Here is a 15,113-nt window from a genome sequence, read left to right as displayed (position 1 = left end):
TTACCCCAAAGATACAAATGTAGGGATCCGAAGGGGTATGTGCACCCCAGTGTTTATAGCAGCAATGTCCCCAATAGCCAAACTGTGGAAAGAGCCAAGATGTCCATCGACAGATGAATGGATAAAGAAGATGTGGTATATATACACAATGGAATATTATGCAGCCATCAAAAGGAATGAGATCTTGCCATTTGCAACGACATGGATGGAACTGGAGGGTGTTATGCTGAGTGAAATAAGTCAATCAGAGAAAGAGATGTATCATATGACCTCACTGATATGAGGAATTCTTAATCTCAGGAAACAAACTGAGTGTTGCTGGAGTGGTGGGGGTGGGAGGGATGGGGTGGCTGGGTGATAGACATTGGGGAGGGTATGTGCTATGGTGAGCGCTGTGATTTGTGCAAGACTGTTGAATCACGGATCTGTACCTCTGAAACAAATAATGCAACATATGTTAAAAAAAAAAGAAAAAGAAGAAGATAGCAGGAGGGGAAGAATGAAGGGGAGTAAGTTGGAGGGGGAGACGAACTATGAGAGACTTTGGACTCTGAAAAACAAACTGAGGGTTCTAGAGGGGAGGGGGTGGGGGGATGGGTTAGCCTGGTGATGGGTATTAAAGAGGGCACATTCTGCGTGGAGCACTGGGTGTTATGCACAAACAATGAATCATGGAACACTACATGAAGAACTAATGATGTAATGTATGGTGATTAACATAATAATAAAACTTTAAAATAAAAAAATTAAATAAATAAATAAATAAATAAATAATAAAATAAAATAAAAAATAATATCCCCTAAAGTAAACAGTACAATTTAAAGCAATTTGGAATTATGAAAGCAATCTGTGTACTAAATAGCAGGTAAATGACCAAACACTACAATGGGATAAGAGTTACAGAAAAAAAGAAAGTTATCTCTGAAGGAAAACAGAACTACTATTTGCTTTTTTTTTTTTTAAGATTTTATTTGTTTACTTGAGAGAGAGAGAGAGCACAAGCAGAGGGGAGGAGCCGAGGGAGAAGCTGACTACCCACTGAGCAGGGAGCCCCACGTGGGGCTTGATCCCAGGATCCTGGGATCACGACCTGAACGGAAGGCAGACACAGATGCTTAACCAACTGAGCCACACAGGCACCCCTGCTACTTGCTTTTCATTCAGGATTTTAAAACAGAAAACCTATTTTGGGATAAGGTTTTAGGTGTAAGCTCATTTGTATGGCTGATTTAAACATGTTCTGTTGAACTATGACTTTAAGTCCTCCAATCTATAAGAAGATAGTTCCTTTTATAATTGATAATAAGGAGCAAAATTAATCAAAATCATTTTGTCTATAAGCATTTTCCCATCAAAGGGATTATCTCAACACACACACACACACACACACACACACACACACACACACACACAGGTAAACATTTGTGTTATATACTAAGGCTGCCATGTAAATTCTTTATATAAACTGTGATAATATGAAAATGATCCCCAAAGTGAGTAAACAAGTACAGTGGTAATGCAGGACAATTTCAGGAAACATATTATTTATTAATTAAGTGATCAAAAATTAAGTGGCGCAACAAAGATGCAAATGACAACTAAAATGATGTGTGTACCTAAACTGCATCTGTAACTATGGTTTTGAAATCAGTAAAAGGAAACAGATGAGCTTTTCAGAGTTCTCAGTTCTAAGGGATCACCCAGGCTCTCATTCCCAAAGGTTACTTCTCTTCTACACCTTACACTGGTAGTTAAAATAAAAAGATTAAACAATATAATCTAGATTTATTTTTTCTCTGTACCAGTGAGCTGGTGATAACAACATCTGTTTAAGGGTCTTCATTAAATTATTTTTCCTGTTGGTTCCACCGCGTTTGGGTGGAACACCCAAAGGTGTTTACAGGTGTTTACACCGCCAAAGGAAATCACACACCTGTTTGTTCATCTGGGATTTTGAACAAGGTGACCCCTGAGGCTTTGTGTTGTGTGGCCAATAGAAGCTTGTTAATCTAGATTCGTGTTTTTCTCCTAATAGTATATAGCTGTCTTTGAGTTTCTGTCTTATTCTCTAAGATGAAGGTAAGAGTGAACCTAAGAAATTTGTTTTGTTCTTTTTTAAAGGATAGTTGCTGAAGAACTACTGGTTTGCTGCCTGTTTAAAATGGTCTTGATACCTTGCCTTCTGGTGACAACAGCAGGCTGCCTACATCTACTCACAGGTACATCAGGTCAACAACTGGATATGACCTTGATATGACCTTGAACAGCTCACACATTTAAAATGACTGCTTTGGAGCACAGAGAAAATATAAAATCATTAAAAATCTGCCTTCCCCGCATTCCCATGCTCTGGGGCTTGCATTTGCTTCTGAAAGCAAACAAACCTGAGGGGCCAGCAGGCTGTACAGCCGGGCACTGACGAGATCGGATCTCATGTGATAACAAGGGTCCTCACTGCCAGTATCTCCGAGACACTGGACAGCTGGTGAATTAATGGATTCAAAGAAGAATGGCCTTTCCCGAGCCACCTTTCACAAGAAGAATTGACAGACCAGTGAAGGTTGAATTCATCCTGACTATAGGAGAACCCACCCTTTGCTTCAGCTTGATGTGTAAGGGAACTCCTTAGAAGCTTTCTAATAGCAGCTTCTCACTGGTGGGGTCTTCCCTGCTTCCAATACCCACCCTTGGCTCAATAGCATTTTATATTGATGGAGTATTCACAATACTCACCTAAGAAGAGATCACAGAAAGATGGCATTGTCACAGAAGTCAAAGAAACACTTTTTGAATCTGTAGGCTCTATTCAAATGAGTTACCCAATTTCCAGAAAGCCCCAGAGATCAGCTCAGACCCACCTGCCACCACCCAGGCTGAGATGATTCAGCAACACGAGCGAATTCAGGGGTGTGGTGGGAAGATGAGATGCTACAAAAGAAAAGGCTGCTTGCAGGAAATACATTCTGAAAAGCCTTCAAAATTAAGTCCAACAGCTCACTACTTGCGTTAGAGGAGAAAAATACAGGTTACATGTTGTATAATCATGTGGTTCAGGGTAAGAGGACCCTCTAATATTATACGAGAGTGAGGGTCCCATTCTTACGGCCATACTTTTCCTAAGAATTATCTACTGTGAGCCTGGAATGGATTCCGATCACGAGACAACAGTAAAGGAATAATTTTCTCAAGACACTCAAGGTACTTTTCCAGGGGGTAAGAAAAAGCCCAGCCTGGGATCCATGTTGGCTTTTCAAGGCTGTTCAGTGTCTTTTCAAAGGAACTTAAAGCGCTCCTCGCTTCATCTTAAACTTCTAACAATTACAACTCCAGGGCTGGAGCTGTTTTGTTGCAAACAAAATCTGTCAGACCAAATTATTTCTTCCAAGGAAACGATATTCATCTCAGCTGAATGTGAGCAAACCAAAGACAAGGATATCTTTCAAACTGCCATCAAGACCCCTTACCTCCCCGAAGCCAATGCCGCAGGTGAAAGCTGAGCCTAACATACGGGTAACGGCCGCTGCCCCAAAGACTCTCAGGGATTCCCTGCTTGACACTGCATGCTGTGGATCAAGAATCCCAGTCCTTCCTGAACTAAGGATATGGCAGTGGTAGGCTTCCTCAACCAGCTTGACTCAGACTCCAAAAATAAACAAGCACACATTCTGAAGGCTGTTATTACTTCAGTAGCTAGTCTGTGGTAGGAACTCCAGCCTCAGTTCCTGCCATTCTGAGGTCACTAACTACGTGAATCTACAAAGTCAGATTTAATGCTTTTGGTGCAACTTCCAACCATAAGACTCTATGATTCATGCACTATAAACTAAAAAATAAAAAGAATATTCATAAAAAAGGAAACGAGAGAGGGGAAGAGGCAGCAAAGAAGCAAGAGAGAAACATATGGAAGGACTCAGAAGACCAAGCATGAAACATACAAAAAAAAAAAAAAAAAATCAAAATAATGGGAAGGACAGATTCCAAAGATTTTTCCAATAGTTTTAACCTAAATAAATCTTGAGGTCAGTGTAAAAGGGGGCTATAAAATAAACTAGACTCCTCATTGCTACTGAACCCAGGAGAAAATCAATAGCAACTCTTAAGAGTTCATGCAGTTCTACCAAAGCAGTCCTATTAAAATCCTCTAGACTTCTTTAAGACTCACATATTCTGTAGAAAAAATGCTGACTCAAAACAAGGTTCATAAATTATTGGCTATTTTTTTATTGATCATTAAGTTATACCACCAAATAGAAGTAGAGAAAACAGATACATAACTAAGCCAGCAGCCTCCAGAAGGTGCTCCCCGAAGCTCCAGATCCACAAATATCTGTCTTGTCACAACATACATAGAGGTTTCTCATAGGCAACGTTAAGGACTGAGAATGTTGTCTGTTAGCTGGTTTTAATCCTAGTGGTTTGAAGCCATGAGTTTTAATTTTATATTCCAAAAGCATAAGAATGAATTGCATGGAAGAAAAACCTAGCTGTAGTCTAGAAACCTAAAAGTCAACAGGTGAACAGAACTCACGATCATGCAAACTCTTCAGAAAAATGAAGCAATATAAGACCAGAATAATGATGCTGAGCATGAGACTGATACTCTCATGGTTACATCATTAGTCTACACAAAATCAATGGATTTATGTGATTTATGAGACAGACGCAACATAGAGGGTAATTGGTTAGTAATTACCCATGACACCTGGGAATTAACAATGGAAAACAACACAGGAATAAAAGGGGGGGCCTCAATCCTATTACAACTTTTATCATATTATTTTCATCAACGAAAGAATCACAACACAATGCCAAAAAAGAGGTGGTCACACATCACTCACCTGCTTCTCTGTGCGGATGACTCTCCCCAGTAACTGATCTTCCAGACCTTTCATGGTGACAGTGAAGTCAATGATAGAGGTCCGAGCGCTTATTTCAGGGGTGTAGGCTGGATTGGGCAGTTTGGTGGTGATGTAGAGTCTGAAGCCATCCATCACATCTACTTCCTTATCACCAACTTTCACCTTTATTATAAAAATAAAGTCAAAAGTAATAAAAGAGACATATACCTTACTGTGTCCTTTTCTCCACAGGATCAAGCATTGCTTTAAAGAATTATACAACTGGAGATCTTTGTATACTGAAAAAGAAGTGGTCACTAGGCATTCAGAGGGCTTCAGACCACTAGGATGAAAGGAAGGAAGGTGGGTAGGAAGGAAGGGAGGGAGAGAGGGAGGGAGGAAGTTCAATATATGCCAGTATATACCATAAATGTAGAATTCAGCACCAAAATTGGTGTGGTCATACCACAGAGGTGAGATGGATTACCCATCCAAAATTTGGCTCAGAGGTCAAGACTGATGACATCACGTAAGCACCAAAAGGGTATGAAAGGTTTATTACTCACATAATGAGCTTTCTGAGGAGATTAAAGTAGACCCCCAACCAGGTCCCAAAAATTGATTGAAAGAGTAGGGAAAAGCAGCTGTTGTAGGGTTTTATGGTGACTGGGGGTAGGGTTGGGATAAATGTTCCCACACAGGGCATGAACAGAGGATTGCATGGTTTGATTTTCCCACCAGTGTCAAAGGCAAGAGCCCCAGGTTTTCTTATCAGCTTGCCCAGATTTGGGACAGAAGGGGTGAGGGTCATAATGGGTTTTGAAAGATGTCTACAGTAACTCATCAAAATGGAGTCAGACTCTATCACACAAAAGAAGTAGGTATTTCTAAAAGGACTGCTCTTGAAAATTTTAATTCCAACTCAGGAAGTGTAGAAGAGAAAAAACAAATGCCTCTTGCCACTGACTCAAATTTCAGTTGTTGCCTATTGAGAAAATTTCGTCTATGTCACATTTACCTGGCCTCGTTGATAATGGTTCCTCACGTAATTATCAGTAGGTTTAACCTACCTTAAAGGTAGACCCAGTCTTAATGAAGTTCCTCTCCAAAACATTATCCAGTGCTGGATCTAGTTCCTCCCCAACGTCTTCAATAAGCAAGGGCCTTCCAAGAGAAAGACTGTCCTCCAGATGGTTTCGGAAGTACTTGTGATTTAGAGATGTAATCTAGAAACAAGATCCAAAGGTTGCTGTTGACAATATCACAATGCCATACACAGAGAGAATGGACATTAAACGGTGCCTGAGCATTCTGTCACGGGACACAAATACAGAGATTTTTAGTGAACCTTTTCTGGAACTCATACTTGGTGAGATTGTACAGAAAGCTTAAACTGTTTCCTTAGCCAACTGTCATTCCCCAGTGCAACCTGTCTTCTCATCACCACCACTTTTGTGACAAATGATCATGGAATAACCATGAAGTGTCCTGGTAGAGGGCTACACACTTAGTGTGATAAACTCCACCCTGCTCTGTTCATCAAGGAGGGATTTAGGCTCTAACAGAGGAGAATCTGAAACCTTCAAAAGATGGCATTAGTAGAGATCCACACAAACGTAAACGTAATTTTTAGAAAAGATTTTAATATTAGAGTTTAGGCTTGCATCTGTTACTGCTCTATCTAGGATTACAGTCTCAACTATTTTCAAATATTTCTTGATTCTCGGACTCTTGTTCATCTGGGGCAATAAAACTTCACAGTAACATAAATATACTCAAACACAAATTACCTGGAGTTCATTCTGGCTTTCTTTATTTTTAATCCAGATCTTCCCTTGAGTTTGTGGATCAATTAACAAAGGATAGCGAGATGACTTTGTGACAATAATTCCATTCTGAATGGATAGGTCATCATTTGGCAGACCTTGGAGGTTCCATTCACTAATAGTAGGAGCATCAATCAACATCTCATTGAGATTTAGACTGTTTCCAAATGGGATTTCCCGGGCTTTCATTTCCTTTTGCCAGTCATATAGCAGCAGATTGCGAAACTCTTGGTTAAATGGACCAGAATAAGATAGAAAAGCTGTAGCCAACAATACATCCCCTAAAACAGAAAACAAAACACCACTGAAATACTTTATAATCAGCCTTGTAATCGTGCAGAATATTAAACATTTTTAACAACCACTCTTAAACTAACTTCCAGAAACCAAACTGTAACCACATTGCTGTGTCTTGGTGAATAAGCAGTAGATCATTGTTAAACAGGGTCCAGATGGTCCACCAAGTAATACCTGTTAGTCGTCAACTAGGTTATTTTGACGCGTGTTGGATGTGAGAGTATGATTTTGGAGCTTAAGAGATACAAAACCTGAGAAGACAGAGCCTCCATTCCAAGTGACCTGGATCAATACGACCATTTGCTCATAGAAGAATTCAAAGTGACCTGATAAGAGGTTTGAAGGTCATTAACACATCGAATAAGGGCTGAATAGATGCCAGACCAATATTCATCCTTCTGAAATATCTGGACACACACACACAGGAATTTGAAGTACTAGAGGTTTGGTTTGTATTCTGCTAAAAGTTTCAGTTTGCTAACTCCCTAACAGAGTCAACACATAATCTGACTGATACAGGAATTTACATACCTACAAGTCTTTTTGTTTGTGCAGCAAACTCTTTACTTTGTTCTGTCCATCTTTCTTTTTCTCCCACCAAGCCACCGATCAGAGTGGAGGCAGTCTGCATCTTTCGTCTGCAGCGCTCCGCATCTTCGAGCAACGTCTAAAAAAAGGCCAGAATCAGAAGAAAACTTTTGTTCAGAAAAATACAGCCTCTGGCTCAAGAATATAATTTTAAACCATTATATATTATCTGCCCTTCTAAGACCTGTGAGCCACTTATCCCATAGGAAGCATAAGATTCAATTCCTGTGTGCCTGGGTTAGCCAAAGCCCAGCTCTTAAACCTTCACATGGGGTCCTGAGCCCACGGGTCAGCGTCTCCCCAGGTGTTAATAACTAAGAGATAATAAAAATTTTCTTCATTCATGACTTCCCTATGAAGAAAAACACAGATAAACTACAAGCATACTTACTAATATATAGCACAAAAAAGGTAAAACGATACATATCCCTACTTGAAAATCAGGAATATTTTTCCTGTTAAAGTTCTAGCATCATTACTGCTTGATCTAAGTGCACATCTTCTTTGACTTGAGGTGAAACTTTAGATTATCTCCAGATTGTGCTCTTCTGAGGCTCACTCACATTTCCCAGTGACACCTGACTCAGCAGGTCCCTCTCTGGTGCTCTGGGTATCAGTAAAAGACCTTGAACCAGGCTTCCACACGCTTTTGCCACTCAATACTCCATTCTTAAAAACAAATGGTCCTCTTTCTCCTTAAGACAACTGCGAATTCTACTTGTAAAAACATATATGTATGAAATAATAGTGGGGACAGATAAAGATTTAGCTACAAGACCAGTCATTGGAAGTTCACTTATAACATGTGTATGTTACACATAATATGTAATTGTTATATTTGCTAAATGTCTAGTAATAGAGAAATATTTAAATGAATTATGGTGTACCCATGAATAAGACTACTCTGAAGCCATTAAAAATTATCTTATAAAAATTTTTATAACCAAGAAAATATTCATGATATATTTCTACGTTAAAAATTCAATTTATAAACAGTATATATTGAATTATGTTATATATTCAAATGTTATATTTTACATATATTTTTAAATGTATGTAAATCAAGGAATGTGTTCAGATAGGAAACGAAAAAGAGCAAATATTTTTAGTGTTCATTTCCAGGATTCTCTATGTGTATTTTCCATAAGGAGCATGAGTTGCTTTTGTAATAATAACACAATACAGTGTTTTTTAAAAGCAAGATATTTATTCTAGTTTGTTCTCTGGGACTCTATTCTACTCTATTTTCCTTTCCCTGCAGAGTTAATGTAGGAAACCTAAAAGCCCAGCTGAGGTGTACCACATCTATATTGCCCACATTATTTGTTTGTTTCTCCCCAAGAAGAAAGATGCCAACTGGGAAGTGTGATCCTACAAATCATTTATGTCTGCCTACCTCTGAAACAAACTTTTCAAGTAAAAGATATTTTCTTTTAAATTAAGTTGTCTTCCCAAAATTCCCCATCCCCACTCCCAATTGGCCAAATAAGGAAATAGCCAGGGCCCCCCCTCTGGCTTTTTTTTTCCTGGGAACCCATGCCCCTTTAGGGGATGGAAATAGCGAGAAGGGGAGAGGAGCAGACGTCGGAGAGTACGGGAGCCAGAAGCAGCTCTTCCTCTGAGCCTGGCTGGGGCAGTGAGCGGACTTCCCCGGGTTCCTCAGGCAGGGCCCCGGTCCACCCTCTATGGGTGCTCCCAGAGGGAAACTAGCCGTCCAGAAGGCCTAGGGAAGTAGGTCCCACAAAGGCACTGCTCTGTGCAGAGAGGAGCAGGGCACACTCTCCTTCAGCAGACAGCACAGGCCTGGGGCGGGAGGTTATGGGTCCGACCGTGAGGAACTGTGGATTCAAAGCCCTGCCCCTCCCCACCTTCCATAAGTCCATAAGCCCCCGGGACTCGCATGGAGCTCATGGAGGGGGAAGGAGCCACAGGATGACTAAAGGTCAGGTTCACTCCAGCATGTGGGAGGCAGGTGGACTCACAGCCAGATTTTGTGTGTTTTAATTAAAAAAAACTTGACATTTGTTAAAACAAGTTTTAAAGTCAGAGCCATACCTTTACAGTAGAACTTCTTGTATGGTCCTAATGAGCAGGAGATACTCAAAACCAAAAAAGCATACTGAATGAACTAATTCAAAAATGTTACAACTGAAACATAACAACATGGGGCCTAAAATATTTCTAGTGTATTCAGTAGCGCCTCCAAACAGAAGTGAGTGTCCACCGTGGTAGATAATGATCACACCTTCCCCATAGTTTCTAAAGTAGACTCTTTCGAATTGCAATGCTGATTTTGTCTTTATATGATGATAAGTGAATCCCAAAGAGCATAATTAACAAACCCAAATAGGTGTTGTACAATTACTTCTCTAAAATTTCTAAAAGGCTCTCCTTTTGCTTTCAGGAGTGGAAGTATCACACATTCTGCACATAGTAAAACTGAAGTGTTCATCTAAGTTCCCTTGTTGGGACTCCCATAAGAGATGGGATTATCAGAGCAGGAATCTCAATCCCGACCAGTGAAGACTGAAAACAGGCAGGAGGAAACTCTGTAAAATCATCAAGGGAAGAACAGAGTGAATCTCTCTCTTATTTATCAAACACAGGATTTACCAGAGGCAGATACAGACTTTGTGGGGCCAGAAGCTTACATTATCTGTGGGGTGGGGTCCACTTCAAGAAAATCATTAGAGATTCACAAACACAAAACACCCAAGTGAATATGTATTTTGATTGAGAGGGGGGAAGAAACACTACAAAGTCTTGGTGTCTTAGAAACTCAGGTGACTTTCCTCTGAAATTTCTAGGTATTTTATCTGAACGCTTATATGCAAATACTTGCCAATCATAACCTGGTCTCCCTCCCCCTATAACACCCTACGACCCCCAGGAACCCCAGCACCTAGGAGCCTGTGCGCATGAGGAGTTCTGAAACTTAAGCTACATTAGGTGTGTGTTAAAGCTGCCCGAATTTCCAGAAGGAAAGAGGCCCCCATGGAGCTGGAATTAGTATAAATAAGATAAAGAACTTATTGCCCAGTGGATCAGAAATGTATGAACCCAGATTCTGAAAGGTTCTACAGCTGCTAGTTTGCAGACTAGGTTGAGAAGACCGCAGATGGTCATTGTCATCAGATACAACCACGTGGCCAGTCACACTGGTCCAGCAGAGAGGCCTGAAGTGGACACCAGAAGGCCAAGGTCTAGTTCAGACTGTCTAGCCCTATCACCAGGAGCCACCCTCTGGACCTCAGCTTCTTTCTCCAAAATGACAACAAAAAATATCCACCTTGCTTACCTTGCAAGATTATTTCAAGGATTAAAATGAGATAAAGTTGGAAGATGTGGTTTGAGAAACATAACAGAAAGTGTTCCACAAGGGGCTGTTTTCATCACCATCCATAAGGAGACTCAGGATGTTTAAGTTCCAGACCTGACTTCTATCTTGGCTGACCATCCTGACCTCTCACCAACGACCTTGGTGTTAGAAACAAACTTGAGGGCTTAGTGAGGGATGATGTGTGGTTTATGTACTATATATACATTAAATCCTTCCCTGCTGGGAACCAAACCCTTGGAGAGAGAAAGGAGCAAAGGAAGGGTTTACAATAGCCATGTTGGTGTATGACAGGCCCTCCCATGCCGAGGAGTTACCTGCTTTTCGGTCATGGCCTGCTCATACTCCGCCTGCACCAAGTCGAGCTCTGCTTGCTTGTCATCCAGCTCAGCCTGGGCCTTCTGCAGATCCTGCATGGCCAAGATGTAACGATTCTCCTGTACCACCAAGTTGACCTGCACAGGACATACCCGAGGCAAATGATGAATGATGAGCAGCCAAGCAAACAGCAAGCATCTCATCTGAGATCCCAGCAAGGCTCATACCTGATCTGTGCTCTACCCCTAGAGTCTTTTCAAGTTGCATTAAGTAAGGACCAAATCTTAGTGTGGACTTGATATAAATGTTTATAAGCAGAAAATTACAATTCATTCGAAGTCAGCACGTTTTTCCCATAAAGTGCCAGATAGTAAATAGTTTAGATGTTTTGGGCCAAGGGGCAAAATCAAGGCTATCGTTCAGCACTTATTTAAAAACCATTTAAAAAATGTAAAAATGCTTTTTATTTCACAAGCCGTACACATAGAGGTTGTGAGCTAGATTTGGCCCATGGGCCAGAGTTTGCCAGTCCTTAGATCAGAGCACAGCAGTATTAAATGCACAGGTACATTACAGAACATTGTAATATTATTGTAGAAGAAGAAAAAACTGAATATTGAGAACCATCATCACTACCGATGAGGATGCTAAAACAAGATAAAAAATGGAACCTAATTATTCACTGAATGTAAAACAGAGATTTTGTGAGTTGTGGTGATCTTGATGTTGTTCTTGTAGTCTCCATATACTGTTTTCCTTCCATAAAAGAAGTGATACCTTGAGCTGTGACTAATTAAAAATACTGTTTTTAAGGAAGCTACTAAATTTGACTCAAAAGACATATTCAAAAGCAACATAAGCAAAAGACAAGATGTAGAAAACAGTCCATGCTTACAGGAATTTAGATGCTTTAAACAATCTTTTGGAATCAAGTTTTTCCTTTTTAAGTCTCTAAAATGTTAAAATTGACTTTAATGCGGATAATCCACTATTAGGGCCACATTCTCTCTGGAGTTTTTCAGAAGAAAAGGTTATCTTGAAAAAATTTTTTTGAAATAAATTATTTCCATGGAAGGAAAACTTCCAAACTCATTTTATGAGGCCACCATTACCTTGATCTCAAAACCAGACAAAGACCCCATCTAAAACAGACCAATATCCTTGAGGAACATGGATGCAAAAATTCTCACCAAAATACTAGCCAATAGGATCCAACAGTGCATTAAAAGGATTATTCACCATGACCAAGTAGGATTTATCCCTGGGCTGCAAGGCTGGTTCAACATCCGTAAATCAATCAACGTGATACAATACATGAACAAAAGAAAGAACAAGAATCATATGATCCTCTCAATAGATGCAGAAAAAGCATTTGACAAAGTACAGCATCCTTTCTTGATCAAAACTCTTCAGAGTATAGGGATAGAGGGTACATACCTCAACATCATAAAAGCCATCTATGAAAAACCTACAGCGAATATCATTCTCAACGGGGAAAAGCTGAGAGCTTTCCCCCTAAGGTCAGGAAAGCGGCAGGGATGTCCACTATCACCACTGCTATTCAACATAGTATTAGAAGTCCTAGCCACAGCAATCAGACAACAAAAAGAAATCAAAGGCATCCAAATCGGCAAAGAGGAAGTCAAACTCTCACTCTTTGCAGATGATATGATACTGTATGTGGAAAACCCAAAAGACTCCACCCCAGAACTGCTAGAACTCATACAGGAATTCAGTAAAGTAGCAGGATATAAAATCAATGCACAGAAATCAGTGGCATTCCTATACACCAACAACAAGACAGAAGAGAGACAAATCAAGGAGTCGATCCCATTCACAATTGCACCCAAAACCATAAGATACCTAGGAATAAATTTAACCAAAGAGGCCAAGGATCTGTACTCAGAAAACTATAAAGTACTCATGAAAGAAATTGAAGAAGACACAAAGAAATGGAAAAACGTTCCATGCTCATGGATTGGAAGAACAAACATTGGGAAGATGTCAGTGCTACCTAGAGCAATCTACACATTCAATGAAATAAATTATTTCCCTGTCTGACAACCTCAGGCTCTCAAAGTTTAGCAGAATAATTCTTTAAGGGAAAGCCAAAGTTCCATAAGTTACTAGGACCAATGACAGGCAAAAGTGTGGCTTAACAGCTACACTTTAAAAAGGATCTAACTCTTGGGACATTGTCTTCTCAGGTCTGCTGTAAACTGCACCTGTCGCTGTGGCTTAAACAAAAAAGAAAAGCAAGGTAACAATGCCCAACAACTCACTAAAGCAACACACTAATGTCAAAGCCCCAGAGATCTGGCATATTTTTTTAGAATTTTATTCAGAAAAAACAAATTGAAAACACTTTTAATGAAGCACTCAAAAGTGGCCAACCAAAAGGCACAGAATCCTTCAAGTCCAGCAGCTCACCTCGGGAGCTGTGGGACTCCATGCAGACCACTTACACTCTGGGAGTTTCAGTTTATCCATGAAGATGTTGAAAATCTACCTCCTAGGATGTGTGTGTGAGAGAGGATTAAATAAGATAACATATGTAAACACCCACGGCTGGTGCCTGGCATACAACAAGAATTCAATAAATAATAGATGTTGTCGTCCGAGTTTAGTATTTAAGACTCTACTGTTATAAACGTTCTGTTTATGTGGACGGATATTTACCAGTTTTCATGGCTTTCAAGGAGAAATCGCATTATAATCAACGCGAATGGAGTCTAAATTGGCATTAGTTGGTATTTAATTTTATTCACTACTAGACGTCACTTGGCCCCTTGAGAGGGATTGCCAGACGAAGGAGAAGAGCCCCTCAGGGTCCTCGTCGCTGCTTAGTGTTGAGGAGGTTCCAGCTGGAGTGTAAGGAGTGTCCTTAATCTGTCCTCACTCAGAGGCAGGAGCTTGCCAGGGAAGCCCCTCCAGGAACATGTGAAATTAGAGGCCTCGGTCAGTGATGCCTCATACATGAGCAGACTTGCCCAGTGATAACCTGCACTCCCGCCAACTTTGCCTTCTCCTCAAGCAGTGACTGTGTAGACTCTCTCTAACGGCACTTATTTTCATGACGGAACATTCAGAAGGCCCTGACACAGCCCTGATGCACGTCAGGCTCCCAGGAGCTGGGTGCTCATAAGATCTTAGGGGGCCACTTCCAAGACTGACTTCTCAAAAAGAAAAGCAGAGGTTCTAGGCACAAGTAAAACATTCCCCCTTCTGACGGTGTTCCCTTCACTTCCTACCACAGGATCTAGATTGTCATAAGACTAGGTGGAGGCTAAAATGTCCTGGAACAGGGGAAGGGATTTCCTTGTTCTCATGGAAGCCTTGTTCAGAATGGCCATTATTTGGTACTGATTGCAGCTCATTTTATTTAAAATAATTACAACAAAACAAAAGCAACATGAACTCAACTGCAATTCCCTTAAAAACTACTGTTAATGCTTACTCACTGGAAAAATTTGCAAAGGATGCCCTGTATTTTTCATTTGATAAGGTGGTTATAATTCAGCCAATATCAGAATGCCCATTTTGGAGCTATGCTGGAAGTCTTCAATGGTCCCAAAATCCATAACGTCGACAGCACGGCATCAATCATTTGCTCTAAAATTCCCTAAACCAAATGAGTCTTTGTTCTTTTAAGTTGCTTTAAGACCCCAAGGGGCTTCAGCCACTGAATAAATGACCCTGGTATGGTAACAGTTAGAAAATAAAATGGGACTTGCAACTTGAGCCCTACCTTCTTTCCACTCTCGATTATTTTTATCATGATTATTAAGTTCTTCGGGTAGTTTATAAGCATAAGTGGATTTCAGTTGATGGTTGAGAGAGATCAGACTCATACAAAAGCAAAATAATCAACCAGGCCACACATGCAACTTTTGAGACATCGGTATTCC

The 15,113-nt window shown here is 40.4% G+C and overlaps 1 protein-coding gene across 2 annotated transcripts in view; it reads right to left on the bottom strand.

Moving 5' to 3' along the window:
- DNAH5 (dynein axonemal heavy chain 5) overlaps positions 1 to 15,113 on the bottom strand; it is a 261,833-nt gene that overhangs the window by 43,209 nt on the left and 203,511 nt on the right. For both annotated transcript variants that reach the window (XM_073891083.1, XM_073891084.1), the window contains exons 61-65: positions 11,205 to 11,342; positions 7,494 to 7,629; positions 6,630 to 6,946; positions 5,910 to 6,065; positions 4,840 to 5,022 (exon numbers count right to left, since the gene is read on the bottom strand). In XM_073891083.1, coding sequence (XP_073747184.1) covers positions 4,840 to 5,022; positions 5,910 to 6,065; positions 6,630 to 6,946; positions 7,494 to 7,629; positions 11,205 to 11,342 — 930 coding nt within the window. The remainder of the gene's footprint in view (positions 1 to 4,839; positions 5,023 to 5,909; positions 6,066 to 6,629; positions 6,947 to 7,493; positions 7,630 to 11,204; positions 11,343 to 15,113) is intronic.

This window comes from Callorhinus ursinus, unplaced genomic scaffold (genome assembly GCF_003265705.2).
Source record: "Callorhinus ursinus isolate GAN/ISIS: 27379988/994484 unplaced genomic scaffold, GSC_fseal_2.0 scaffold3, whole genome shotgun sequence".
NCBI classification, from domain to species: Eukaryota; Metazoa; Chordata; class Mammalia; order Carnivora; family Otariidae; genus Callorhinus; species Callorhinus ursinus.
Note: the sequence above shows the minus strand (reverse complement) of the source record. Positions and strands in the feature narration are given on the sequence as shown.